This window comes from Dromiciops gliroides, chromosome 4 (assembly GCF_019393635.1).
Source record: "Dromiciops gliroides isolate mDroGli1 chromosome 4, mDroGli1.pri, whole genome shotgun sequence".
Taxonomy (NCBI): Eukaryota; Metazoa; Chordata; class Mammalia; order Microbiotheria; family Microbiotheriidae; genus Dromiciops; species Dromiciops gliroides.
Genome location: NC_057864.1, coordinates 495,509,441 through 495,534,520, shown reverse-complemented (window position 1 = coordinate 495,534,520; position 25,080 = coordinate 495,509,441). Strand labels below are relative to the sequence as shown.

Genomic DNA, 25,080 nt, shown 5'->3' with positions numbered 1-25,080 from the left:
TGACTGTGAGAATCAGGGTGCCACTCCCTGCTGAGAAAGACCACGTGAGAACCAGGGCAATGCCCCCCTGAAAAGAAAGCATGTGACTAGCTTCCAGAAGCTGCCTGGCGCCAGGAAGTTACATCTATTCCTAGACCGCCTGTAAGTCATGTCAATCAATGCTACCAGCCAGTTAGCTTGGAGCTGTGTGTGGGGACTGCCCTGCTCCGGGTTCCACAGGGGGCTTCTCCCAGAAGCCACTGCAGAAAGGCAGCAATAACTTTGGGGCATCTGGGGAACCTCTCTTTTTGTCCTTGACCTCCTCGGGGCATATCCTTGCACTGCCTCTGAAGGTGTCTCCCCCACAAGAGGCGGGGAGTCTAAGCTAGGTCTCACAGGATGGTCCTGTCTCAGCCAGAGGGCAGCAGCTGGGAAGAGTACTCCAGGCAGGCTCAGGCAAGGACATGAGCACAGGAATGCCCATGGGAGAGGGAACATTGCATGTCTGCTTGGAAGGATGGGTAATCCAGTGTGTCTGGAATTCAGAGCTTATGGCAGGGCGTTGTGTGAAGTAAGCCCAAACCTGGTGCCAGAGAGCAGAGGGCTTTGGATGCCTGGCAAAGGGATCTGAGCTTCTGACAGCAGGAAGGGATGGAATTCAACTGACGCATTAAGAAAGTCAGTGTGGCAAGAATGGATTTGAGGAGGGGAAGGGGGGGCATGAGGGGCTCTTGTGACCATCCCAGCAAGAAGCAGGGGGCCGGGCCTGCGTGGGGGGAGGCGGAGGAGGGAGGGAGGGAGAGAAGGGGGCCGTGTCCTGGAGAAGACGGGAGGACAATCCAGTCTACTCTGTGGGGAAACCTGCCCAGAGCTCAGCATATATGTGTGTACACACACATGTGTACGTGTGCATGTGCCTGGGGGGATTGGCATGGAACAAGGCCCAACACTGGGATGAAGAAAGCGCCCTTGGAAGCTGATCAATCGACTTCCCTCCGGCCCACCAAGGCCAGAGCCTCTGTCCCAGCTTCGCTGGATGATGGCGGGCCATTGCCCCTTGATGTTCAAAAGGCTGGCGGGCCTTGGCCGATGACCTCTGGGCCAGAGCCAGATGGGCCGTGGCAGGGTTTCCTGTCCCTGCCTCTAGGCTGGCGACTGACCTTCCCGCTGGCCCCTGGCTCCAGCTTTTGTTTATATCTTCACCTAAAGGGAGAAAACCAAACCCCAACCCCGACTTCTCGTTGGGCGTGTAGTTGGGATTGGGAGGAGGGGGGAGATAGAAGCCTAATGGAGAAAGAGCAGCCGCACAGAGCCTGTGTCTAGCTATAGGCTGATGGGAGAGAACGGTGTGTGAGCGACGGTGGGAGCACAACCTTTCCCAGGGTCTCTCTTGGTGGAGGTGGAGAAATGTGGGCTGGATGGCAGCGGGGGATAGAGCGCTGCCATTAACGCGCACCCTGGGCGGCATCTAGGCGGAGTCTGGGTGGGATCTGGCAGGATCTGGAGGTATCTGGGACTTGGGCACTGGGATCTTTCCGTGGATAAAGCATGCCCAGAGGGAAGGCTTATTTATGGGAGCTCTGAGTTAGAGCTAACCACAGGGGAGCCACAAGGACTTGGATTCCAATCCTTCCTCCAGCCCTTGCTAGCTGTATGACTTCAAGTAGCTTATGTCCCTTCCCTGAGACTCAGTTTCCATATCTGTAAAATAGTGATCATAAGGCCAGGACTTTTTGTGTCTCGAGGTTATTATTGTGAGCTTCATATGAGAGACCTTACAGCACGACCTGTCAGGCGCCATGATTGTTGGGATTATCCAAAAATACTCAAGAGGCTAAGATGTTGGCCCGAATCTAACAAAATGAAGGTTAATATGGAAAAATCCAAAGTCCTACATTGGGGCTTTAAAAAACCAGGCTCACAAGTAAAAGATTGTGGAGATTGTTTGGAAAAGATCTGGGAGTCTTAGTGGCTCACAAGCTCAGTCAAACAGCAAGGATTTTGGAGCCCCCATTATGGATAAAGGGAGAAAGCCCAGCTTCCCTTCTCTTGGAGAAACTCGCATAAATGTGTAGGGAGGTCATAGCTCTCTGGCCCAGCCTGGCACCTTCTCTGCATCTTCCTGTGCTGTCTAGGGCCACATGCCCAGGGTATGAATCAGAGGAGGTACTTGGACCTGACTCTTCTTGGTCTCTGAGGCCATTTCCCTATTGTCCGCCAAATGCGTCCAAGGTCAGTGTGGTGGGCAAGGACATCAGCAGCTAGACTCCGTGTAGGAGGGGTGTTTGATTTTTTGGGGGGGGGGCAGGACAATGAAGGTTAAGTGACTTACCCAGGGTCAGACAGTTAGTAAGTGTCAAGTGTCTGAGGCCAGATTTGAACTCAGGTCCTCCTGAATGCAAGGCTGGTGCTTTATATCCACTGTGACACTTAGCTGCCCCCAGGAAGGGGAGTTTGAAAGAAGCTAAGAGGCTGAGGTGAGGAGGGAAGGCCTTCCACAAGTGACCAACACTGGACCCCCCCCCAGCCTTGCATCTTCCTTTGACCCCTGGGGCTACAAGGGTTTGATTGGGTGGTAAAAGGGACCAGAGAGGCTGTCTGCTCCAATCATTTTGCAGAGAAGAAACTTGAGGTGCGGAGATCATCTTTGAAGTGGGTCCAGGGCTTGTCCTAGATGAAGTCAGGGGCACCTCAGCATCTCAGAGATGACTAGGACTCCTGCCTCTGCCAGAGCCTTCCCTGGGCCAGCTGCTCTTGATCTGAGGCAGGATTTGGGTTTGGGGGCCTGCCTCGACCATCAGCAGGGCCCCTTCATGACCTTCTGAATGGAGGGGGGCCAAGAGACACATCCCAGCGCCACAGGAATGGGGGGCGTTAGCCAGGACACTTTGGAAGGGTCTCTGTGTGGGTAGCAGCTGTCCCGGAGGAGGGGCTGGGGCTGTTGGAATCCTCCCCGTCACCTTTGCCAGGGGGGCTGCGCACACCACAAAATGGGTGTTCCCTCGGCCCCTCCTTGGGAGCAGAGCTGATTCTCGGAGTGCCAAGAGGCGAGCTGACACATATGGATGGGTTTAATAATAGAAATAAAAGGCCTCTACCCCGGCAACAGGAATGAACAAGCTCCCGTGACTCCATGGTGGTAGGGAGGGAAGAAGGAGGCATGTGTGTTGTTGTCTTATCACAAAGGGGGACTGGGAAAAGAGCTGTGGTCCTGGGGGAGGTGGGGGATGAGCAGGCAAAGAGCCAGTAACTAAGACGCATGGTGGGGACAGGCCTAACGGAGCCCCTTCAGTCGCCTGGCGCTTTGTTTGTGCCCAAAGGTTCCCACCCATTTCCCGGAGGGGAGCTGGGACTGAGCTTCCATCAACGGCAGCTGTACCTGGTGGGTGTGCACGACTTTGGCAAGTGCTGTGTCTGTGAGGCACCGGGAAGCACCCACCAACGAGGGAAGGCGGGCTAGGAGCCACAGACCAAGGGCACCTCGAGGGCCTCAGAAGTGGGGGACTTGGGGGCAGCAGGAAGGGGCTGGCCTTCCCCCCCTTGTCCTCCTCCCCCCTCTTCCGCCCTCCCCCTTCCCCCCTCCTCCTTCCCAAGAGCCAGGCATGATGGAAGGAGAAGCTACAAAGAAAGCGCCGTGGGTTTATGGAAGAAAGGGCTTCTTGCTAACAAGAGCTACCCTAGAGTGGAAGGTGGCGGGTCTGTTCACCACCCAACAAACATTTATGAAATGCTTGTTGCATACCTGGCTCTGGACTTGATGATGGAAAGAAAAAGGCAGACATGAGTCTGCCCTCCCAGAGTTTCCCTTCGGTGAAGGCTGATGTCCTCTGCTTGGACTCGTTGTTGACAAGATCCTCAGTCAAGTTCACTTTGTACTAGATGGCCACCAGGGTCAGTTGGTCAGTCAGCATGCATTAATTAAACACTTACTGTGTACCAGATACTGCCCGCAGTAAAAGTGAAAGCAAATCCCTGCCCTCAGGAAGCTTGTATTCTTTTGGCGGGTGTAAAGATATTTTAACTGACCAGGCTTAATTTGGGGGGACTACACTAACTGCAAAGCCTCATCTAACTGGAGGACTAATCTGGGGATTTTTGACTGGCTGGCTATCAGACTGCTATTAATTTAGTATAGGCCATTTACAAAATTTCTCCATACTGCTCCCAAATTGATAAGCAAACAATTAACAAGCCTCCTAATTAAATAAGCAAAGCAGAATTTATTTATAGAAATAAATGAAAACATAAGGGTTAAGAAGTGCAAATTATACAGCCTGTCTGCTTTTAATACAATAAGGGCCTTGGCCGCCTCTTGCCTTAGGGTATGCTGCTTGGACAGGTTCTTTCCAACTTTCACCCTTTTTCTCCTTCCCTCCAACTTTCACTTTATTGATCCCCCTGAAAAGCCCCTTAGCGTCCTCACCTCTGTTGCCAACCCCAGCGTCCCTTTCTCATCAACCTCTCTGCATCTCTAGCCTTCTGGCATTCTTCCTTGCTCTTAGCCTTTTCTCTGTCTCACTAGGGCTGTGCCCAGCGGGGCTCAAGGGGCCCGTGCCCCCCTGCTGCTTGCCTGGGAGCTCCGCACGGGCCTGGCAGGACAAGCCTGGGATCTCTGGGGCAGCTCCCCTCAGGGCATAGAGAGCTGGGGCTCCCCCCCACCACCCCGTCTGACCTGGTGTCCTGAAAAGCCCATTTTTGGCTCAGCTGAAGTGGAGGGGGAGGGGCACCAGCCCCTCACACAGAAAAAAACCCTGAGGGCCTAAGGCTTTTTAATCTCAGCTCAAAGGCAGGGTCCCCAAATCAAAATAAATTCCCACATGGGGCAATGAGAGTTAAGTGACTTGCTCAGGGTCACACAGCTAGTAAGTGTCAAGTGTCTGAGGCTGGATTTGAGCTCAGGTCCTCCTGACTCCAGGGCTGGTGCTCTATCCACTGCACCACCCAGCTGCCCCCTGGGAGCTTGTATTCTAATGAGGAGACAAGCCCAACAAGACGAGGGGCAGGATTGTGGAATAGGAGGAGGGGAATAAAGTGTTAGAGAAGGCTAGAAGGTGCAGTCTTTAGAAGGTACCTTGGTTGTGTCACTGCACTGAGTTACTAACAGCTTCTCACCTCACATCTGGGGCAGTGGACACAATGACGCTTCTCAGGCAGCCCCGAAAATCATAGGGTTTAGTGTTGGAGGGATCTTAGAGACTCCCTGGGCCACCCCCTTGTTTTACAAAAGAGGAAGCTGAGGCCCAGCAAGGGAAGGAGACTTGTCCAAGGTCTCACAGGGAGTGAGGCCTCCCCCAGGTAACCGAAGCCTTAGCCCCAAGGGCAGGAGCTCTCGCTCAGTTTTCTCTGGCTGGCCTCAGGCCAGCGTCTCCGTGGGGATCCCTTTCTTTCTGCTGGGCTTTCCCAGCATGATTGCTCCTGCAGTTCAGATTGGGCCCCTGGCCCCTGTGCCCTCTGGGTGAGCCAGTGATGATGTCCTTCCTTTCCTCTACTTGCACTTGAAAATGTCCTTCAAGGTTTCATTACTCCCTACCCTTCCCCCAGCTGTGGGCCAGTGAGGCCAGCTGTCCCTCAGAGGGAGCCACTTCCAGTCCCCACGGTGGTGGCCACAAAGGGGGTCCTGGGCTGACCCAGGTTGGCTTGGCACAGGGATGGGAATACAGTAGGTGTCTCATAAATGCTTATTGACTGACTAGTTCCAGTTTTCTGCATTTCCCCCTTAGGATTCGAAGGGATAGATTAAGAGTGTTTTTCACCGCTTCTCTAGGATGGCTGATTTCTCAAAGCGCGGGCTTTCCCAAGGCCTTGGGAACTTCCCTACACATTTCTGGGTCACTCCAGAGCCCACACCTCCACTTTCTTATGGCCAGTGGGGCCTAGGTCCTGGAGAGCTGGAAGGGGTCTTGGAGGCTCCTCTGCCCAAGCCCCTTATTTAAAGCTGAGGAAGTTGAAGTCCCGCACAGAGCGAGTGACTGCAGTGAGAGGCCCCCGTGGGTCTCCCTGCGCCCAAGGCCAGTTCCAGGGGCCCCTTCTGCTGGTCAGGTCCTGGATGGTTGAGCCAGAAGGAAGTCTAGAGATCACTTAGTCTTGCTTCCTCCTGCCCCCTTTTACTGTTTGGGAAATTGAGGCAGAAGCCACGGAGAGGTGACTTGCCAGGGGGTGTCGCCGACAGCTTGTGGCTCAGGCAGTGCCAGGAGACGGGCCTCCGTGATTCTCTTTCACTTCTATCCCATGGGCCATTGCCCCGGGGACTGCATCACCCCACCGTCACAAGGAGATCCCCGATCCTGCTTCCCTGGAAGGCTCATCCAGCTTAAGTATAAGCTTGCATTAGGCTTCCATGATCTCATCAGCCCTTTGTTTGTTGAGCGAGGTGAGCTCTGGAGAAGGGGCAAGAGGAAGGAGGAGTGGCCAGGGAGTCCAGAGAGCCGGGCACACCCCTGCCGTGTGGCCCAAGGTAGGTCACTGCCCCTCTGGGGCCTCAGTTATCCCATTCCATGAAATGAAGGGGGAGGCAGAGTCGCCCTCTGCTCCTCCCAGCTCACGTGATCTGTTAGTCTGTGCATGTGTGCTGGTCTAGGCCCCAGACCGACATCTGTCTCTTCTTTGCTGTCCCACCTCAGGCAGTTGGGGATGCTGGGTGGGTGAGGCTGTGCAGCTTTAACAAAGGTGGCCTCCTGTCTGTGGGGGAACGAGAGGAGCCGTGGGGCATCTGGGTGCTCGGGGGCATCTGCACGGAGGTCATTGGCTCATTCCTTCATCCAGCCTGGACCTAGGGTTTTGTTGGGATGAGGTAGTCCCTCTGAAGCAGGTCAGCCACCCGTCTGTAGCTTCCTGTCTCAGAGAGTGGCCTGAAACGCCGAGCAGCGAAGAGACAAAGGGGACAAAGGTCAAGGGAAAATCTACCTGCCCTCTGAGAGCTTCTATTCTCCCTTGAGCTAGGGCAGTTGTTGGGCTTGTGCAGGTCTGGCGGGGGTCACTGACTTCCCACCTATGTTTAGGTTCCAGGCTCACTTTACGTGGGTCCTCAAGTCAGCGATTGCTTTGTGAGCTACACTCACCCTGCATGCCTCAGTTTCTCCCTCAGCAGAATGAGGAGTCTGGTCTTGATGGCCCCTGAGTTCCTTTCTAATGCTGATGCCCTGCGACCCTGCATTGGTGTGCACAAGTGCTGGAGGCCAGCCGGAATTCCCCCTTGAGTGAGAGGCTTTGGAACATCTACCTATCTGTGTGGGTGTGAGGGTCCTAGGGAAGAAGAGAGAGAACTGTCTGTGCTTGCCTCCTTGGGGAGGGGAGTAGGGACACCCAGACATCCAGGTGAGGGGAGAGAAGGTTCTTGGTTGACATCTGAACATCTGATTTTCTCTTTTGGGGGAAACCTCCTTCACGGGGCCCATTTCTCAAGGGACCCTGAGAACAGTTTGTGTGAACAACGTGTACTTCCTTGTGATTGCCAAGAGGGTCCCTTGAGATCACAGAATATAGCATAGGAGAATAGCCTCTCTAACCCCAACACCTCCTCGCTTCACCAAGAGAAAAATGAAGCCCAGAGAGGAGAGGAGACTTGTCCAAGGTCTCACAGGGAGTAAGGGGTAGAGAGAGGATTCAAACCCAGACCCTTTCCCGTAAAAGCCAATTGGTTCTCCACCACCCCCACATACCTCTCTACCCTACAGATGGGCAGAACTGCCCTAACAGAAGTAAGATGTCTCCCTTGGAATGGAAGCTAAGCATGTTGGGACAGAAACATGGTCTGGCTGTGGGTGTGGGATGCCAGGAGAGCAGCTGACATGTTGGGGCACATTTCTCTATCATAAAAGGGGGAAAAAGGAAAATCGCAAAGCTTTGAAGACAGAAGCTTCATCTGGGAATTTAGAACTATGATCTGGAAGCCAGAGGGGATGAAAGAAGGCTTATATTGAGCCCTCACTTGGAAGTCAGGGAACCTGGGTTCAGATCCCAGCTCTATTCCTTAATCCTTCTGTGACCTTGGGGAAGAGCCTTACCTTCTCTGGCCTCAGCTTCCTTGTCTGTAAAATGGGGCCCTGGATTGTATGATCTCTAAGTTTCATTCCAGCTTCAAGTCCTATGATATTCATATTTGATTTCTGGGATGTCCACATAGAAAGATGACCCCAAAGTCTGAAACCCTGAGCACTTGTTTCTCCCAAGAGGGCAATGGAGTTTGATGGGCTGTCCGTGGCTTGCTAGCCAGTGCTGCCTCATTACCCAATTCGTGTTAAATTTCATTTCTTTTCCCAGCCACTTGTGTTAATACTCCAGGCATCATCCTGGACTTTGCATTCTTTCTCATTCCTATATTCAGTATGGTGCCAAAGTCTGATTTCACCTCCTCAGCATCTCTTGCCAGTTTCACCTCTACAGCATTCTGTAGAATCTCTTGTCAATTTCACCTCTGCAACATTTCTTGTTGATTTTGCCTCTGCCCTATCTCTCATAGATTCCACTTCTGCAGCATCTCTTCAATATACACCCTTCTCTTGTCTGGCACTGCCCCCCTCACCTCCCCCTGGGACTATGGCAATAACTGTCTCCTGCTAGTCTCAGAGAAAGACTTGGTCCTCCTCACCAGACTGAACCCCCTCCACCACTGCCCTCTGTCCTCTTCCACACACAACTACTGTCTTTCCTTCTCAGTCTATGGAACATACTCCCGGAAGTGAAATCAGACGTCTTCTTTGCCCTGTTGCACTCACATAACTGCCAGAGCTCTCTCACCCTTGTCTTACTGTCTGCACATCCTCATTTCTTGGCCCCTTCAGTCTGGTGTCTGGTGTCCACCATCCTCCTCTGCTGATGCTGCTCTGATTATCAGGGTTCCCGAGTAATCCCTTAGCTCCAAGGCCAGTGTACTTTTTTCCCTGACCTTTCCTCGCTGATGCCTTGTTGGTATTTCACACTTGGACAATAGAGTATTAAAGAATTTCCCCTGAGAATTCCAAGGGAAGACTCCTACCCGCTGTCACCCACCTGCCACCCCAGCCTCCTTCAGAGCGATTACCAAGGCCGTCATGCTCAGAGGGAAGATTTTAGGGGATCATTGTCGTACCGTCACGGGCCAGGTTAGAGAACTAGGGGACAGCAGTGGTCTGGGAAAGGATGATTCTGCTGAGAGGGCTGGCCAGGATGGCACCAGGGCAGCTGGCAGGGATTCGGGCCCAAGACATTGACAGAATTGCTGCTGTTCTTTGGGGCCAGTGCAAGTGGTGGTGGCGGGGGAAGGTGTCTGTGCACACTTGGGTCTTGTTTAAGAGTCTGGGGGCATTCGTGTCTTTTGGGAGCGTGTCTGTGGATGTGTCCGCCTGCATAAGCAGCCGGGCAGGTCTATCTTCGGACATCTAGGGCAAAGACATCTTCCTCCACCATGCTCCAATTTAGAACATTCTGTGGCAATTACTTCGGCCCCCCCCCACCTCCCAGACACCCCGCAACCTTGGCTTCCTCAAGGCAGCTCTCACGTGCCCAGCCCCTCTCCCAGTGGCTGATGTCAGGCTGGACTTGGTGTGAGCCAGGAGGAGGGCCCAGCTTGGGAGCGGGGAGAAGCCTCCAGGGCTTTCTATGGAGCACCTGGCTCGGGGAGCCAGGACCATCCATCCAGTCCATAATCCAGATCTCTTGGAAGGAGATGCTGCAGGGAATGGTCTCCTCAAAGAATACGCATTTAGTAAGCACCTGCTCTATGCCGAGCACAGACCTCTGTTATGTGGATGCAAAGCACAGAGAATAGAATGATTCCTGGCATTTTAAAATGGATCAACCTGAGGCTCAGTGCGGTGGAAAGAGTGTTATCTGGCTTCGGAGGACCTGGGTTCCAGTCGTGCTTTAAATGTTTGCTGTCTCTGTGCCCTTGGTCAAGTCGCTTCATCGATTTCTAACCTCAGTTTTCTTCTTTGTAAAATGAAGGGGCTGGAGTAGGCCAGTCAACAAACCTTTATTGAGCACTTCCTTGTGCTAGGTACTGTGCTAGGTGCTAGGAATACAAAAGGCAGTGCCTGCCCTCCAGGAGCTTATAGTCTAATGGATGAGGTTCTTCCCAGCTCATGCTCCTAGGGAGTTTCTTCCCCTTCCTGGGCCTCAGTTTCTTCACCTGTAAAATGAGGGAGTTAGACTGCCTTTCCAACCCTTATGAACTCATTGGCCCATGGCCACACTTCTCGGTATCAGAGACAGGACTTTTGTGAAGCCAGCCCTCTGCTGCCTCCAATGCCAGCTTCCTTCCCACTGGCAGGCACTTCAAGCTTCCTCGGTCTCGCCTTTCTCTCCATCCTGTAACTTGGATTCAGACCCTGCGGACTCAGAGTGAGGGAATGAGGAAGGGAGGGATAAAGAACCTTGCATAAACCAGAATCTGAGACCCTGAGGATTTTCAAACAAAAGGACACTATTCTATGATAATTTGTTTAGGATTAATCCTCTGCATTAGGGGATTAATCTTGAGAGCAGAGGCTGCTGAAAAACAGATGTTTGCATCTGGCTGATCCCCAGCCCAGGGAAGGAGGGAGGGACCACGTCCAGCTGCCAATGGCCAAAGTCTCTTAACTAAGTAATTTGGTTAACTCTCCCTGAGAAAGTTCTCGGGGACACGAAATCACTCCAAAGGCAGGTTTATTAATAAGTGACTTTCTGTGGTAGCCCTGGCCATCAGACAGCTGTTAGCTCTTTCACGTGTGGCTGCTCCTGGGTCCAGCCTGAGAGAGGGCAGGCAGTGACCCTTTGGGTACACACAAAACCTGGGAGGGAATGGAGTGGAAAGGAAAACTCTGTTCTCCCTGAGCCTTTCCTTCTGGGGCTAAACATCTCCAGTCCCCATCCAATAATATCATTAAGGGCCTGCTCTGAGCCCAGCACTGGACTAGACACAGAAGATACAAAGATAAAGGTAAACTAGTCCCTGCCCTCAGGAAGCCCATATTCTTCCAGATGGGATCTGCCCTAGAATCACCTAGTTTTAGAATTTAGAATGCCTTAGAAGCCATCGAGAAGCCAACCTAGAGAAGTTAGGTCAAAAAGTACGAAATAATTTGGAGAAAGAAGACCCTAACATAGAGGTGAGATCAGGAAGGAAGACACACAGATGGTGGTCATGCATTCCAAGGGAGCAGGCATGGAGTTGGAGATGGAATGCTGAGTTGGCTGGTTTCACTACTTCCCTTGTACATGAGATAAATCTGCAATTAGGTTGGAGCCAAATGCTGAAGGATTTTGGAGGAATTTGTGACTTGTCTTAGAGGTGATAGGGAGCCACTGGAGTTTATTGAGGGGGGATGTGTGTGGCATGATTGGACCTGAACATTAGGAAAATCACTGTGTCTAAATGGAGGGTGGACTAGAGTGGAGAGACTTGAGGAAGTCAGACCCCTTGGCAGCTATTTCTTTTTTTTTTTTTTGCACCCAGGTCAGTGCCTGGTAGACCCTTTAATGTGGCTCCTGTCATGACATGCCTTGGTGGGTTCTGCGGGGGGCGGGGGGGAGTTTAAAAAATCCTCGAAGGGCAGGAAGGGGAAGGACTGACCACAGGCTCGGCTCACAGGCCCGAGCCCTAGTCCAGACTTCTCTGGCCCGTGTCCGGAGGCTCCAGCCCCTACACTGGGGCAGCTATTTCTATAATCCAGGCATGAGGTGATAGGGGCCTGCACCATGGTGGGGGCAGTGTCAGAGGAGAGGAGGGGACAAATTGGAGAGACAGTGCCAAGGTGAACTCTGGAGAGATATGCAGAGGTGAAATCAATGAGAGATGCTGCAGAGGTGAGATTGATGAGAAATGTTCCAGAGGCGATATTGATGAGAAATGCTACAGAAGTGAAATCAATGAGAAATGCTGCAGAGGTAAGATTGACAAGAGATGTTGCAGAGGTGAGATTGGTGAGAAATGCCACAGAGGTGAAATTCAGGAGAGATGCTGCAGAGGTGAAATGGATGAGAGATAATGCAGAGGTGAAATCAACAGGCCTTGGCAACAGCTTGAATTGGAGGGGTGAGAGAGAGGAGTCCAGGAGGACCAGTGGTTCCTTTAAGTGGGACTCCTGTGACATGATTGGGAGACATCTTGGTTTCCCTCCTCCCTGATGCTCCCTAGACTGTCCACATCCTGCTTCAAATGTGGCACCCAGAACAGAACCCAGTGATACAAGTGGGATCGGACTGGGGCAGAGGACAGCAGGATTGTCACTTCCTCCTCCCAATGCAGCCTAAGCTAGTGTATGGGGAAGAGTTTGGGCAGGTCAGTGGTATCACTCATGATAAAGAGTGCATGAGTGGAGACAATCTGAAGTCAAAATGCCAGTGTTCACATCTGGGCTCTGCCATTCGCTACCTTTGTGATGTCAGCTGGAGGTGGCTCAGTGGACAGAGCTCTGGACTTTGCATTTGGAAGACCTGAGTTCAAATCCAACTTTAGACATTTACTACTAGCTATGTGACCCTGGGCAAGTCACCTAACCTCTGTCTGCCTCAGTTTCCTCCATAATAAGGGAAGATAATAATACCACCTACCTCCTCGGGTTGTTGGGAGGATCCAGTAAAATAACACAGGCAAATGCCGGATATTTTTGTTTAAAAGAACATCATTTGCTAGTGGTGAAAGAAAGTTGTCCTACAGTTGGCTAGAGTGTGGGTCATGGTCACCTGTGAGCTTTGTTCTCTTCTTCTTCTTCTTCTTCTTCTTCTTCTTCTTCTTCTTCTTCTTCTTCTTCTTCTTCTTTTTGAACAGGGCAATGAGGGTTAAGTGACTTGCTCAGGGTCACACAGCTAGTAAGTGTCAAGTGTCTGAAGCTGGATTTGAACTCAGATCCTGCTGAATCCAGGGCCAGTGCTTTATCCACTGCTCCACCTAGCTGCCCCCCTTTGTTCTCTTCTGTGGCTGCAGATCTCACCTTTAGCCCAAGACATCCCAGAGCCCCTGGCTACTTCCCCCATGAAGAGCATTTATTTAGATTTTGCTTGGCCCCAAGGGAGGGAGCAGAAGGAATGGCTGGGGGGTGGGGGGATAGAGAGAGGTCACTTTTATCTGGATATCAAGAATTGACTCTAGAACTGCCTAAACATGAAGGTGGCTTCCTCAGGAGGCAGTGAGTTCCCTGTTGCTGCTGGAGGCCTCCAAGTAGAGGTTGGGCTTGACTTTCTTATGGGGTAGGATGATTTTTGAGGGGGTTTACATTTCAGGTCGGCTGTTGAGCTAGATCTCCTCTAGGTAACATCTACTGTGAATGTGAGCTTCTAGAAATAATCTAGAGAAAGGGGACCAGACACCAGTGTGGGGATGGGAGAAATAATTCAGATGACTGTGTTTGTGAGCTGCCTGTTAACCCCAACAGACTGAATTACACTGGCTGGAGTTTTTCATGTTAGGAGACGTCATCGGCTTCTGTCTGTCTGCTCCCTCAATCTCTCTGTCTCATCTCTCTCCATCTTGTCTCTGTGGCTTTGCCTTTGTCTCTAGGGCACATGGAATGCCCTGTTCTCCTGCCTGTAATCTCCCAACAACCCTTTGGTCCCCCAATTCCTGCCCTGTTGAGTCCTCTCCCCATAGCATCAAGCTGAACTGGGTTAGACTGGCCTGTCCTTACCCAGCACATGATGGTATTGAATGGAAGGGTAACCCGGTTGGCTCCGGAATTGAGCTCTCTCTGCATTCTAATTCTTGGTGTGTCTCCCTGCCCTGCATGTCCAAGCCACATTATTCTTCAGATTGGAGCTCCCCCCCCCCCATCCCTGCCTTGGACACTGCCCCCCCCAGATGCTGCTGACATCTGTTTGTTAAGAGGAGGCTCCTTCTAAGGGGCTCGCTTCCCCTTCAAGTTGTGTTGTTGTCCAAGGGGAACATTTACTTGCTTGGTGACCTCTGGAAGCCCCCTTGACTGTGGCTTTGCCAGGGTTTGGTGATGCCCACGACCCTCCAGCAGCCCAGTTAATGATAAGTTTTGTGGCCTTGCAGAGAGAGGTGTAACCATTTGCTCCCTCCATCTGCTCAGCCCCCACGGTTCAGTGCCGCCCTGAGTGGCATTTCCACCCCCCCTCCCTTGAGCCACCTTAGGTAAGGAGCTTTTCATACTGATAGGTCTTCTGTTGCCTGACCCCCCCCCCCCCACGGACCAACTTTGTTCTAGAGAGAAGGGCAAGATTGAATGAGCATTTGGCTCTCTCACTGTCCACTGTCCTGGAGCTGAAGTCTCCCTATTGTCTCCTTCCCTTGTAGTTAGGAAGGAGTTAATGGTGGTGGAGTGGGGCATGGGCTCCTGCACACAACCTTCCCAGAACTGCAGGCAGCCCAGAGAGCTGATTGCAGAGGCTTAGAGATGTTCTGCTGTTTGTTTCTCCCCCCTCCCCCAAGAGAGAACTTTGATTTGAGAATTAAGGAGGGGGGAAAGGCACCTCAGGTATACTAGTAAATGCACCCTACCCCCGGGGTGGGGTGGCTAGTCCTCTCCTGAGAGATTGGGACACCGCTATTTGTGCTGGGGGGCGGGTGGAGCTGGGGGAGGGAGGCTGGGAGGAGGCAGGGAATGAATGGGGGAGGCTGGGGGAGGGCCAGCCTGGGGATTGGACAGGCCACGCCCCTCCTCAGGCGGCTGCCAACTGGGAAGGGCGCTCTGAGTTCCTCAGAGCCAGAGAGGACAGACTCCGGTTGCCATTGAGGAATGGTGGAGCGGCTCCAGACTTGAGAACCTCCGGGGGTCTGCGCAGCCCCAGCCGGCCCTTATTCCTTTGATGGCGTCCCTCGGGAGCAGCTTGGCTCTCCTCCTCTTGCTGGCTGCTCATTGTCCCAGTTCCGGGGCCCAACTTTTTAACTGGTGGACCCAGAAGGCAACAGAAGCCCCAGTAGAACCCCTTCTCCGGACCGCAGAGCCTCAGGGCGAGAGTGCCCCCTTTGCAGGACCCGCAGCCCCCAACGCTACTCCGGCAGGTGCCCTTGGACCTGTTCCAGTGGAGCAGACGGAGCTGGACCCTGAGGTCTCAGAGGCAAATACAAGTGGTGCCACGACCCCTTCTCGGGCAGCCTCCGTGAGGGGAGACCTCAAAGAGGAGAACATCGCTGGTGTGGGCGCCAAGATCCTGAACGTCGCCCAGGGGATCCGCAGTTTAGTTCAGTTTTGGGATGAGAAAGGCGACGTGGAGAGCTCGGCTGGGACTGAGGCGCCGGCTGCTGACGCCCCCACGACCCTTCCCGCCACCCCCTCTGTGTCTGGACCTGGGACGGAGCCAAGTGCCCCTGGGAGTGTGCGCACGGGCGCCGCCAGGGAGGCTTCGAGCCCGACCGCTGCAGGCTTGCCAGAAGACGCCCTCCACCTGACCGCAGCTCCACCATCTCCTCTGGGAAATAGGTCCCGGGAGCTGCCCTTTGGGCAGGCCTCCGCCCCTCCCCCAGGTAGCGGGCCTTCTCCTCTCCTCCCGGGGGGCCTCCCTCCTGGTGCCCCGCCCCGGCAAGTGGCCGGCAGCCAAGCGTCCCTAGAAAGAGAAGGCTTCCTCCCCATCGTAGTTCCAAGGGACCATCCGAAAACGCCAGCTAAGCGCGGCTCTGGGGCCTGGCTTCTTTCTCCTTCTGCGGTGGTGGGTGCTTTGGGGGATGGGCTCTCCAGCTCTGCGGCCAATCGGCGAGCCCCAGGCGGAGGCCGCGCTCACCGTGGCCCCCACCGTGACTACAGCGGGCGCCCGGGGCTCCTGGTGGCCAATCTCACCGGCCACAGGCCCGGTTCTGTGTCTAACGCGCTTGATTTGGGCTCCTCTAGCGCTGGTGTCTCGGGGTCTTCGGGGTCTGATCGGCTATCCCCTTCTGGGCAGTTCTCTAGCCTGGGAGGCCACGATGAGGGGCCCTTCCACCCGCCGAGCCTGGCTTCGGCCCCTGGTCGCTGCTTGCCGCTACCAGCCTATTTGCCCTTCTGCAGCCGCCCGGGCACTGAGTACTTCTGGCTGCCCAATTATGCCCACCATGACAGTGCCCAGGAGGTGTGGGCCGCCCTGCGAGGGTGGGAGGGGCTGCTGCGCACGCGGTGCCACCGCTTCCTCGAAGCCTTCTTCTGCTTGCTGCTCGTGCCCCAGTGTAACGCTTCCAGCACCTCTGTGTCGCCGCCACCATGCCGGGAGTTCTGTGAGGGCCTCTGGGACCAGTGCTGGGGCCACCTTCACGAGGGCCGGCTGCCCATCCCCTGCTCCTTGCTCCCAGCCCAGGGGGATGGCCAGCACCCCTGTGTGTTTATTGACATGACTGCAGGTAATGCCACGGTCCAGCAGCCGCTTCCCTTCCCACCATCCTTGTCTTTGTCTTTGTGCCACAGGTGAGCAGAGGTGAAGGGAGGAGGGAGCTGGGCCTCTGGCCGAGCTTGGCGTGCTCCTGTGCCAGCAGCCCAGGAGCTGGGCCCAAGGGGCAGCAGGATCACCGCTGACTCCTCTGGCTGTGGGCTTCCTCTGCTTCTTAAAGGAATTGAAAAGGATCATCCCCATCTCTGGGCCTCAGTGCCTCCATCTGTAAAACGAGGCAGTCTGGTTCAGTTCCACAAACTCTGGCTCTGGAGCCAAGCCCTGGGTTCGAGTCTCTCCTCTGCTCCTTATAACCTATGGCTCTGGGCAGGTACCTTTCTGTGGGCCTCAGTCAGCTCCTGTGCAAGGCCCGGGATCAGCTGGGCGGCCCTGGAGATCCAGATTTGTAAGGGATGCTTGCTTAGGCTTGTCCCCCGTCGGGGCCCGCCCTGCTCATCCTCACGGTGGGGATGGGAGCAAGCCTTGCTGCCGCCATTTCCTCCTCCTCTCCTTTCCCCCAAAGTGCTGTGAGGGGACCAGCCTCTTCTCTGGGTGCCCTGTGGAGGAACAGGGTTCCAGTCCATGTCCAGAGCTCTGCACTCCCAGGGTCGGCGCAGCCTGGCACTCTGCTCGGCTCCTGGAGTGGGAGCACTCCCTTCAGTCCTTTGACCAGGCCCTGACACCCATACTTATGAGTGAGCTCTGGGCATCTGGGATGGGGAGCTGGTGCCGAGGGAGGGCGGGGAGCCCTCCTCTGTTAACCAGCCCCCTCAGGCAGAGGCCAGCCCAAGGGAAGGCTCCGTCCTCCTCTCTCTAGGCTGGGGAGACAAGAAGAGGAGGAAGGCCCCAGGGTCCTGCTTCCCCTCAGTCTGTTTTAAGGTGGGTGACCTTGGGTGACTTTGGCTGTCTCTCCCCCCCCCAATGTCTTTTGTCCTTGCCTGGGTTTGAGGGCTCCATTTCCTGACCAGGCTTGTAGAGACCTGTCCTTCCCTCCCCAAGGCCTTCATCACTAATGGAGTTAGTGGGTCAGTGGCCTTGGACTTCATAACTGGCCTGAGTGTGTGCGCGCACATGCATGTGTGGTATGTATTGTGTGTACGCATGGCACATACTGTGCACATGTGTGTATGATATGTGTGTCTGGTATGTATATGGGTGTGCATGGGTGATGTGTTGCAATGCATGTGTGGGATGTGTGCATGTGTGTGTGCACGTGTGCATGGTGTGCATGTGCTAGGGCCAGAAGAGGCAGGTGGGGACCAGGGCTACTTCCAGTTCCTCTGCCTTGGATTCTCCTGAGTGGAGTCAGGACTCCAAGAGCCTCTGCTGAGGTTCTGGTAGGCAGAGGCCTTCCCGGCCCCCAATGACCAGCCCTTCCCCCATGGGCAGCAGTTTGTCTTCCTCACGCCCCACCTTCCACTGTGCACCCTCTGAGTGTTCAGGAAGCAGGTGGGCAGTGCAGAGCAGGAGAGGCCTGGTGGCTGCCCTTGGCCCCTGCCCCTTGTAGTGAGGCCTCAGAATGGAGCAGAGGGGCTTCACCATGCCCAGTCTCCCTGAGGAGCCGGCCAGAGGCAGGGGTGAAGGATGTGGAGGGGCACTGGTGGGTTGCTCTGTGGCTTGCCCCTTTCCCAAGGCATCAGGGCCCCACCTGGGGCTATGGGCTCATGAGCCCAGACAGGCTCACTGGCTGAGCCTGTGAGATTTCCCAGGCCAGGGCCACTTTTGGGTGGAAAGGCCTGACCTCCTGGAGGCTGGCAAGGCTGAATTCTCAGGCTGGGATCGGGGAGAATTTCTTTTTCCTTCTAAAGAAGGCTCTGGTTTCAGGGAGGTCCCCAGGGCCTCATTCGTGTTCCCTTCCAACAACACTGTCCAGGGGCTCCCTCTGTCTCTGACCATCTATGGATCTCCACTGCTGTCCCCCGGGGGTCTTTGGCTCGAGGTGGCTGGCCACTTGGGCATCCCGTAGGGGCACTCTTGTTGAGGGCCCTTCCCTGGACTCTGGGATTCTGGGGCAACCCTCTCAAACTCTGAAGGAATGGATCTTGTCACCTGCTTCCTAGCTGAGAGAATGAGGAGTTGGTGGCTGAGGTAGGCAGGCCAAGAGCGGGTCCAGGAGAATGTGGCAGGTCATGTCACTGAGGCCCTGAGGCTCTGGTGACAAGACCCCTGGGGCTATTTAGCTGGTTTCCCACCAGAAATGCAAAGGGCAGATCATGCTGCACTCCTGAAGCCCCTTCACACAGTCCCCCCGGGGAGCCCCTGAAGGGCAGCCAGCCCCTCCCTTTGCTTCACCCTCACTCCCCCACCTGCCCTTTGCACACACCAAGCTGCCCTGGAACTTCCTCTCTCCAAATTCCATTCCCCCTCAGGGGAGTGTGAGTTTGTGACTCTGGCTGGTTAATATTTGGGGCTTGGGTTACCTGGCCCATTAAACCTGGTGGCTTCCTCCCTGCTCAGTGGGGAACTTGACCCCAAGAAGGCTCCCAGCCCCTGGACTTCTCCAGGCCCAGCTCCCTCTGATGGCCCCGGGACCTTCTGCTGAAGAGAGTTGGGGGCGCGGGGGAGGACAGAAGCTTCTGACTTGCTGCCAATTGTAGGATCTCATAGAAACTCAGCTAAAAGGCCAGTAAGTTGGGCTAAGTCTCTGGCTGGATCATCTGCAGCCCCACTGCTGTGCTGGATGCCGAGTGACTGAGCCCGGGGTCCTGGGCACACTGTGTTATCATCCTGGAACCACACCCCAGACTCTGTGTGGATCCTGGTGCTGGCCCCTGGGGAAGATGCAAAGATTGGGTCTGACACGGTTCCTCTTTTTGTAGAGCTTATGGGGTGGGGGTGAAATACCTCACACAAGCACACACATGCACACACATACTTGCACACACTCACAGCGCTTATTCACATATAAACACATAAGCACAATGCACACATGCATGTGCTCACACTCACATGCAATCCATAGACACATATACATGCAGGCACACATACTCACAAACATACAATCACATACACTCACACATGTGCATGCAAACATGCAGGCATACCCACCCATATATGTGTGTGTGTACACTCACACATATGTACACTCACATACATACACACTCACATGCAGCCACATCCAATGAGCCATGATAAATGTGTGGAAGAGAAGCAGCCCCAATGCTTTGGGGCTCCATTGGAAGGAAGAATCATTCCTCAGGCCTTTGGGGAGGGGGCAATCAGGGCAGACTGCAGGGAGGAGGTGGCAGCAGGTGAGCTCACCTTCCAACACAGACCCGCTCATTTGTACTCTGCTGTCCAGGCTGGCAGCCCTGATGTGGCAGATGGGGGGACATGGGGAGGCTGTGAGCTGGCACATTGGGGGAGGACCAGCCAGGACCCATGAGGTCATAGGGAAGCATCCCAGGAAGAGTGTGAAGATGTTGCCTGCCAGCAGACAGAAATAGCCATCCGTCCTGTGACTTGGGGTTCATGGTGGGGTCTCTGTCTTCCCGAGCAGAGGCGGGGAATGAGGCAGACAAACGGGCCTGCTCTTCCCAGACATGCTGACCTTTGGCCCTCAAGCGCTCCCGGGCCTTTGATGCCGCCTGTCCCAAACCAGGGGTAGCCCTGATAATAGAGGGACTGTTTCTAGTGTCCTCAGGAATTCGGGCTGTGGGATAAGGGCTCCTGTGTGTGAAACACAGAGACCGGGAGGCTGCAGCCCCCCCCCACACACACCCCCCCACGTCCTGAGCTGCAGAGGCTGTGGGTCCTCCTGACAGAGAGGAGGAGCCTGCAGTGTGAGTGAGTGTCTGGTGTGAGCGAGTGTCTGGTGTGAAGGGCTTGTAGGACTGACCCTGAGGATGCCCAGAGGGGCAGCTGGGGCAGGGGGCTTTCCCTCGGGTCTTTCTTGTGGGTTCCAAAGCATCTTCAGGACGGTTGGGCAGCCACCAGCTGTGCTGTCCCATGCCCTGCCTCTGAGTTGTGCACCCACCCTATCTCTACTGGCCAGAGTTCCCTCCATAGCTGTCACTGCTCTTTGGGCACTGCCGCCCAGCAGGATGCTCCACAGGATAAGCCCCTCCGTGTCTCGGAGCCCTCATCTGGCTTCTTGGGCTGGAAGGGGCCCCGAGGTCATCCGGGCAGAGGGACCTGCCCAAGTTAGCAATCTGGCCTGGGCAGGAATCCAGGTCAGAGGCAGATTCAGAGCCAGGAGGGCTGGTCTGTTGTGGCTCCTTCACTTCACAAAGGAGGAAGCAGGCCCAGGGAGGGTGAGTGACTTTCCCAAAGGTCCACGCTAGGAAGTGTCTGAGACAGGACTGGAACCCAGAGCTCGTTTCCCCAGCCCAGATCCCGTGCCGCGTCTGAGAGACATCCTTTGGCTCAGTCACAGCTGGCGATAAAACAGAAGGGGGATGTCCTGAGGGGGTGGCCCTGGGTCCAGTGCCCCAGGACATGATTTGAACTGTGTGACCCCAGGCTCCTTCCTTACCCTTCTGGGCCTCTGTAAATACATGGGGCTGGACAAGATGAGGCCTAGTGAGGTGGCAACAAACAGTTATTCATCACCGCCGGGCCTGATGCCTTAGAGAGGAGAGACAAGACCCATGGGGCTGGGGCTGGGGCTGGGGGCTGGGGGGTGGGGTAGAGAACCTCCAGCTGGGGAGTCTTAGGGGCCATGGAGCAGATAATGGGTGGCTGTCATGGGGGTGCTCCTCGCCCCTCCCCCTCCAGAGTCTCGAGCTGTCGTCAGTGCGCCAACAGTGAGCCAGCAGGCTGCACTGGGCTCTGGTCTGGCCCGGAAGGAAGTCCACAGGGCCTGGTTCTCTTCTTCCTAAGTGGTTCGACCCATTGAGGTCACACTGGCTTTGTTCATTCTTCAGACAACACTCATTCAGGCTCATGTAGGAAGATTAAGGCCTGATCCGTGCCCTGGGGGAACCTGTCATGCTGGGGGGAGGTGGGGGGCGGATAGGATGGTAGATATATTGGACTTGGATTTGGGAAGACCTGAGTTCCAGTCTGGCCTCATACACATCCTACCTGTGTGACTCAGGGCAAGTCACTTCACCGCCACATGCCTCAGTTTCCTCACCTGTAAAGTGGGGAACACTGACTCAGAAGCCCTCCTTTGGCCGATGCCTTCCTGGGTGGGTATAGAGATGCTGAAAGCTCCCCCGTGGCCCATCCCTCATGCCCCGGACAGCCAGCAATATCACCCCTCCTTGAACCATCCTTCGACAGGGGGACGTGGTGGAGAGGGCACTGGGGTGACCCCGACTTGCTCACACTCATACAGCAAGAAGATGTTGGAGCCAAAAGACTTCCTCAAGCCCATTAATGGAGCCCAAGGTTCTATCCATCACTCCACCTGCTCCAGAATGTCTCTGGGAAAGGCTTGCCTCTCAGAGCCTCAGTTTCCTTATCTGTAAAGTGGGTACTTACAGCACCTTGCAAACTGCAGCACTACTTAAGTAGGAGTCTTTTTGGATTATTGGAGAAACGGAGGCAGCAGGTGTCCTGGGGGGTCCGGAGCTGGGCATCGAGAGGCTGGGGTCCTTGTTCTGCCCTTAAATCAGCTGGGTGTCCTTGAGCCAGTCTCTCTTAGGCCCCTTATGGCCTGAGGGGTCTCCGATGGTGGCAGGCTGCTGGGGGCGTGGTCAGGGGTTTCATTGTCCTGCAGAGTGAATGGGATGCCTTTATTTTTGGTCAGGGGCAGCCTGGATCACTGGGCATGCACCCAGACCCTTGAATGGGGTGTGGCCCAAAGAAGCCTAGGGGTCATTAGGAGTGATCTAGGGAGAGTTCAAAGGCTCTAGTTGATCCCTAATGGAGCTGTGAGCTCCTCAGTCCCATGAGACTGGCCTGTGCCCTCCCATAAGTGCTTTGTTCTGACACCAAGGGAGTCCCAGCCAGGCTATTTCATCCACCCCCTTCAGGGCCGTGGGGCCAATACATCTTATATAATCAGATGTTCCTTTGATGATCTAATTGGTATTAAAGGCTGGATCTCTGGTTGGGGTGGGGGGACCACCATGTTACTTAAGGAACTCTTCTCTGTGCCAGGATCCTCTTCCTCCTGTTGTGCCCTTTCTGTTTACAGTGTCTGTGTCACTCTTTGGAGACCTGTTATAAACTCTGAACTAACACTTTGAGGGGCCGTTAGGTAGGCTATCTCATCATTAGGGAGGGGCTCACCCTCCACTGAGACTGATTGCAGCCCCTCTAGGGTGTGGTAGATGATCTGACATTGGCCCCCAAACTTATCCCCGTTTAGCCAGACCTGGTTCTGAGCTCAACTGGTCCTTGGACATGAGACCCCAAGCCCACTGTCTTCCCATCTTGGGAAACATCTGCATGAGGAGGTGTGGATGAGGCAGGACTCCATTCCACTCTGAGATCTGGCATGTGTGAGAGGCCCTGCCTAATCATTGTAGCCTAGGGTTAGACTGTCACACTGTTAGGGAAGTGTGCGGGCAGTTTGCTGATTGTTCTTCCTTGAAACAAACCCTTTAAAAGGTGCTCTGTGAGGGGCAGCTAGATGGCACAGTGGATAGAGCACCGGCCCTGGATTCAGGAATACCTGAGTTCAAATCTGGCCTCAGACACTTAACACTTACTAGCTGTGTGACCCTGGGCAAGTCACTTAACCCCAATTGCCTTACTAAAAAAAAAAAAAAAGGTGCTCTGTGGAATAAAAGCTACTAAGGACCCCAGACTCCAGGCCTCTTCCGGGTGACTTGGACTGATGATTCAGTCCCCTGAAGGGAATGCCTGTGAGTCACGGCTGACTCAGGCCTGCTGGGGAGCCTCCAAATGTAAGGGAGGGAGAACTCACCCTTCCCCTCTTCATCACCCACCCCAGGGGCTCCGGCTGGAGGAGGGAGGAGGACCTTGAGCAGGGCTGTGCCATGGCTCCCTGCTAGCCTTGTGGCTCTCTCTGTAGGAGGGCCATTTCTGGAAGTCCTGAAGCGAAGCCCCCACACAGCAGCTGGGGCACCCAGATGGTTGCATTTGCATCTGGAGAATCATTTTTTGTGTATCCAACATTTCATTAAATAGTTTCATTCTCCAGAGAAGATGGGTGAGTCACTAGCCAGAATCTTGGATTTCCCAAATTCTTTTTCTCAAAGTAATTCTTTCTGAGTCCCCTGAAGGGGGTGATTGTCCACTGGCCAAGAACAGACCCTCAGAGGTCATTTTTCCAGGGTGGACGAGGAGGTCGCCAGGTCTCACATGTCTGGAGCTGGAGCCGGGTTTGGCCGGGGTGGGCCCTGAGACGCTCTGCCCAAATTCCCTTGGTTTTGGCTGTGGCTGCAGGCGATTTGTGTTGGCCGTCAGAGAGGCCGGGCCCCCAGCCTCCTTCAAGTGTCTCCCATCTCTGGGCCCTGCCCCGGGGGAATGTGGGCTCCCTTACTTGGCTCTGAGGGCCTTCCTGGCGCCCATCTGGGGCTCTTCTCCACAGAGATCCCCGATTATCTGGGAGAGAAGCTGGTCCCTGCACCCCTTGGGAAAACCCAGGGAGGGAGGCATGTCATTCCATAGGGTGAGACCATGTCCACTTTCATCATAGAGGAGGGAGGGGGGACACTTGGGCTCATCTCTGCCTAGGAGTGAGGGGCTCACTGACCTCATGAGCATCCAGAGTGAGGCTGACCTAGGTCACTAGTGCAGAGAGGGACCTGATGGGAGCATCAATCAGTGGATCCTGGAGCTTCCATGGGCTAAACGCTGGTCCCAGAGGCACAAAGTCCTGGGTGCAAATCCCACCTCAGATATTTGGTGATTATGTGACCTTGGGACAGTCTCTTGACCTTGCTGATCCTCATGGAGGAGCAGTAATTTGTTGTGAGGATTAAACGAGGTATTTTATGCAAGCCCTTGGCAAATCCCAAAGTTCCTTGCAAGTTGAGCTATTTCTACCTAAAGTGTTTTGCTGTCCTTATAGGCAGAAATGCTTTCTGAGTCTCCTCCTCCTCTTCCTCCCCTTCTTCCTCTTTCCCTTCCCCTGCCTCTTCCTCCTCCTCCCCCTCCTCCTCTTCCTCCTCCTCTTCCTCTCCTTCCCCCTCCTCCTCTTCTTTCTCCCCTCCTCCTCTTCTTCTTCCCCCTCCTCCTCTTCTTTCTCCCCTCCTCCTCTTCTTCTTCCCCCTCCTCCTCTTCCTCTCCTTCCCCCTCCTCCTCTTCCTCTCCTTCCCCCTCCTCCTCTTCTCCTTCCCCCTCCTCCTCTTCCTTCTCCTCTTCCTCTCCTTCCCCCTCCTCCTCTTCTCCTTCCCCTCCTCCTCTTCTTCTTCCCCCTCCTCCTCTTCCTCTCCTTCCCCCTCCTCCTCTTCTCCTTCCCCCTCCTCCTCTTCCTTCTCCTCTTCCTCTCCTTCCCCCTCCTCCTCTTCTCCTTCCCCTCCTCCTCTTCTTCTTCCCCCTCCTCCTCTTCTCCTTCCCCCTCCTCCTCTTCCTTCTCCTCTTCCTCTCCTTCCCCCTCCTCCTCTTCTCCTTCCCCTCCTCCTCTTCTTCTTCCCCCTCCTCCTCTTCTCCTTCCCCCTCCTCCTCTTCCTCTCCTTCCCCCTCCTCCTCTTCTCCTTCCCCCTCCTCCTCTTCCTTCTCCTCTTCCTCTCCTTCCCCCTCCTCCTCTTCTCCTTCCCCTCCTCCTCTTCTTCTTCCCCCTCCTCCTCTTCTCCTTCCCCCTCCTCCTCTTCCTCTCCTTCCCCCTCCTCCTCTTCCTCTCCTTCCCCCTCCTCCTCTTCTCCTTCCCCTCCTCCTCTTCTTCTTCCCCCTTCTCCTCTTCCTCCCTTTCTTCCTCTTTCTCGCCCTTCCCCTGCCTCTTTCTCCTCCTCCCCCTCCCCACTTCTTCTTCCTTCTCTTTCCTGCCTCACA

General features: G+C 54.8%; 1 protein-coding gene across 3 annotated transcripts in view; it reads left to right on the top strand.

Moving 5' to 3' along the window:
- The window catches only part of COL18A1 (collagen type XVIII alpha 1 chain), a 138,192-nt gene that overhangs the window by 61,425 nt on the left and 51,687 nt on the right, over positions 1-25,080 (top strand). For 2 of the 3 annotated variants that reach the window (XM_044000301.1, XM_044000300.1), the window contains exon 1: positions 14,585-15,361. The exons of the other annotated variant lie outside the window; for it this stretch is intronic. In XM_044000301.1, the coding sequence (XP_043856236.1) occupies positions 14,704-15,361 (658 nt within the window). In that variant the 5' untranslated portion in view covers positions 14,585-14,703. Of the gene's footprint in view, positions 1-14,584; positions 15,362-25,080 lie in introns of those variants that run through there. 3 annotated transcript variants of the gene reach the window in all.